This window comes from Trichechus manatus, unplaced genomic scaffold (assembly GCF_000243295.1).
Source record: "Trichechus manatus latirostris isolate Lorelei unplaced genomic scaffold, TriManLat1.0 scaffold00097, whole genome shotgun sequence".
Lineage (NCBI taxonomy): Eukaryota > Metazoa > Chordata > Mammalia > Sirenia > Trichechidae > Trichechus > Trichechus manatus.
The window spans coordinates 4,744,880-4,748,795 of record NW_004444033.1 but is presented as its reverse complement, the minus strand read 5'-3'; the positions used below and the strand labels follow the sequence as shown (position 1 = coordinate 4,748,795).

Here is a 3,916-nt window from a genome sequence, read left to right as displayed (position 1 = left end):
AAGTGTTTATCTTCTCCTAGTGAGCAACTTATATGTGGGAACTAAGGAAACCTTTTAAACTAAAATTAATAATGTATTTTTTTTATTTGTTTGGTTTGTTTTTTAACCAAGGGAAAAAAAAACTTTGAAATCATTAACCTTTTTAATACAACTGAGTAATCTTTTTAGTACATTCTAAAACAATCAAATGGTTAAAAACTACTATCCTGTAATTCAAAGGAAATAAATGAATGGTTCAAATATAGTCCATTTGGAATCCTGCCCATAAAGCAGCAGATTGATCCAAATATGTTATCAAAGCAATGCCAGATATTTATGCAGTTACTGGAATGAGATGAATGTTTTACTTCCAAAAGGGGGAAAAAAAATCTAGACAGAATTGACTGCACAGTAATTTAAATACTCTGTTGAGCAAAAGGCACCGTAAATAAAGCTTAAAGGTAAATGACAAACTAAGAGAAAGCATTATAGTGGCATTATATATAGCACACAAGTTAATATCTGTCACATATAAAGAACACATATAAATTAATTAGAAACGAAACTATGTAGAAAAATGGGCAGAGTTGTGAATAAGCAACTTACAAAAAAAATTTGTGTAAATGGCTAAAAAATATAAAAAAAAGATATTTAGCCTCATATATAAACAAGCAAAAATTGAAACTTTTTGTCTGTCAAATTGAGGTTAATTATTCAGTGTTGGTGAGTATGTGAAGAAAAGAGAAAACAGTTACCCTTTCTGAAGTGTATTTGGTAATATATCTATATTTTTAATATTTTCTCGAAGTTAATACATACAATTTAAAAAGCCATATAGTGCTAAAACTTCATGACAAAAAATAGCACTTCACTGTATTCCCCAGCTGCACTTCCCAAAGGCAACCATTTTAAGCATTTTCTTCTGGTGTTACTTTCATTGTTCCATAACAGTAGATATATGCTGCTCTCTCTTTTTTTTTTTTTTAACATTTTATTGTGATTTATGTAAAAGTTTACAGAGCAAATTAGTTTCCTGTTCAACAATTTATACACAGCTTGTTTCATAACATCAGTTGCAACCCCCTCAGTGTGTCAGTACTCTCCCCCTTCCTCACTGGCTTCCCCGTTTCTATTTGCCCAGCTTTCCTGCCCCTTCCTGCCTTCTGAACTTTATTTCTGGGCAAATGCTGCCCTTTTGGTCTCGTATGGTTGATTGTCATGAAGTGTACCTTCCTCACGTGTATTACTGTTCACTTTATAGGGAGTGGGTTCAGTTCCAGGTTTGAAGTGTGCTGCTTTCTCTTGATTCTTCAGTTTTGAACATTGTCTGCTGATTTCTTATTTTCTTAGCTGAGTAATTTCTCTCTCTTCTAGCCCTCTTCACCTTCTCCCGTACTTTCAGTGCAGTTACATTACTCTCTAGAGTAGAAGTAGATTTTTCATTTTGGTATATACAGTATGGTTTAGTTTAAAATATAGTAATAACACACACAGGGAGCTTCATTAAAGCATCCCTAGTAATCAGTAAATTCCTAACTCAAGTCAGTTCTCTGAGAGGCCTAACATCTCTATAGCCTCCATTTTGTAAATTTAATTTGCCCTTTAATCTTTCTTCTTACTAAGATTGTTTTGTTAGCTCTCTCTGTTAACCTGGTGTAATAGTTCTTGAAGTCCACTGAAAAATTCATTTTTAACACTCCATAAATCCATTTATTCTAAATTTGGGTTTTAAGCACAGTGTCAGTTAAAGTAATTCCTGTTACTAGAATTCACTTGATAAACCTGTGTAACATAATCCATTGCAGAATAGCATTAAACATCATCAAACATGTATTCCTTGTAAAGTCTCTTGTTTCAGTTATTAGGAAAAAATGCTTGGCAATCAATTCCACTAAAACTTTTTTTTTTTCTCTCTCTGTCTCTTTGTAGGAGAGTTAATCTTGGTCTATCCGGTGTGAATATTTTGTGGATTTTTGGCGAGTAGTGGGTCATTTAGTTCCAGATATTGGGACTTTTATTTGAACCAGAAATTGCTGATTTTAAGCGTCTCTTAGTCACTGCCTCTTCTGAAATATGATGCATATGTGTATATGTTACAAACTCTTTAGATTTAACAAAAAATTAGCTGTTATGAGACTTCCTTGTGGAAATATGTACTGTATCTTCCTTACCAAGAGATAGTACCTTCGATTTTTTATCGCATTTCAGATTTTTCAGCTGCCTAGGAAACCCCAGCCCTTCAGATTTGTGTTGACCAACAGCAGTACAGTTCTTCCTTAATTAAATAAGAGTCCTTTTTTGTAACCCCTAAATGACATATTCCAATTTTTTTTTCAGCTTTCCAGTCATGTTACTTAGTGTAAATACTTAGAAAGAAACAAGCAAATTGCTCATTTAATATTTTTATCTCTGTATTTCCCCAGTCTTCTGAAAGTCAGCCCAAGGCTCGTATGCAAATAAATGAGATTAATTTCTAAGTAATATATTTTTAAATGTTAAAAGAGGTTCAGCAATATTGGCATTACTGGATTAAATTTAGCTGGTAGAATTTAATTGTTTGGGTGTTAGTTTAGGGTCTGAGGACAGCAAGAGAAATGTTCACTGCTTTTGGTTTAAACAACTCAAATTTCACTATTCAGTAATATTGTGTTATTTCAACAGTTGCCTTCTTTAGTAGGGGTGATAGCCTATCTGAAATTTTTAGGTGTATTCAGAACGTCCAGAGTGAGAAGTTACCAAGCTTGTAAGTTTTGCTTGACTCTCCATCTTTATTTTCTTGTATGTATATGTAGTATCTCTAAGACTAGCTAGCAATTCTATATATATTTTTTTGATTAACATACTATTAGAAACTGCTTCCATCACCTTATGTAAACCTATAAACAGCTAAAACCCGTATCTTCTGAATAACTGTATGTTAGTTTTATATTTATCCCATTTTGTATAATTTGTATATTCTGTTTTTCAAAAGTTGTTCGTGTTTTTTATAAGTCAGATGTCCAAAGAGAAGGAGGATGTTATGACTTCTATCTTTTACGTGTTTTTGATGCATGTTAACTACATTTGTTATGTTTTAGAAGAAAGTATAATTAAACATGTTAAATACAAAAACATGTTAAAAATCTGAGTCTGTTATTTCAAGAGTTATTACGAAGTCATGAAACAACAGTTGCTATGCTGTTAAACTGTACTGTTGCACGTACCATATTAAAAGCAAGAAAGACCCAGGGTGGAAATAGGGAGAGTGCTGACATATTGTGGGGAATGAAACCAAGATCATGAAACACTTTATGTACAAACTATTGAATGGGAAACTAATATGCTCTGTAAACTTTCACCTAATACACAATTTAAAAAAAGATTACAGACAAAACCCTGTGGAGCACAGTTCTACTCAAAGCACATGGGCTCGTCATGAGTCAGAATCGACTCAACGGCAGTGGCTTTTTGGTTTTGGTGCTGGAAAAAAAATCTATGTATCACATTCCTGTATATCTGGAGCTACACTGTTCAGTACAGTAGCCCCTAGCCACAGGTATCTACCAAACACTGAAATGTGGCAAGTCCAAATTAGAAACGCTGTAAGTATAAAAGGTCACACCAGATTTCTAAGACTTATGGAAAAAAATACTTTTTTATTTTGATTACATGATAATTTAGACATGTTGTGTTAAATAAACATTAAAAGTAAAAAAAAGCACCAAGAAAAATTTTAACAATACACAATTCCAAAGGTATTTCTCTTTATAGGACTTAAGGTCACTGTTAGTCCTATAATTCAAAGCTATAATATTTTTTAAGTGGCTATCAAAAAAATTTAACGTACAGTAAATATATATGTAAAAATGCGGGGGAGTGTACACTAGGAAAAGAAAAAATGTTTTGTTTGCATACTCCGTCCAGTGTGGATTACTGTACTCTGAGTAGCTTTCCTAGA

The 3,916-nt window shown here is 32.8% G+C and overlaps 1 protein-coding gene across 2 annotated transcripts in view; it reads left to right on the top strand.

Annotated features, from left to right (window-relative positions):
* Positions 1 to 3,286, top strand: part of TMEM209 (transmembrane protein 209) — a 25,137-nt gene extending 21,851 nt beyond the window's left edge. The window contains exon 15 of one of the 2 annotated variants that reach the window (XM_023737108.1): positions 1,909 to 3,286. In XM_023737108.1, the coding sequence (XP_023592876.1) occupies positions 1,909 to 1,963 (55 nt within the window). In that variant the 3' untranslated portion in view covers positions 1,964 to 3,286. The remainder of the gene's footprint in view (positions 1 to 1,908) is intronic. The other variant, XM_023737109.1, reaches the window with a different exon arrangement.
* The last annotated feature ends 630 nt before the right edge of the window (positions 3,287 to 3,916 follow it).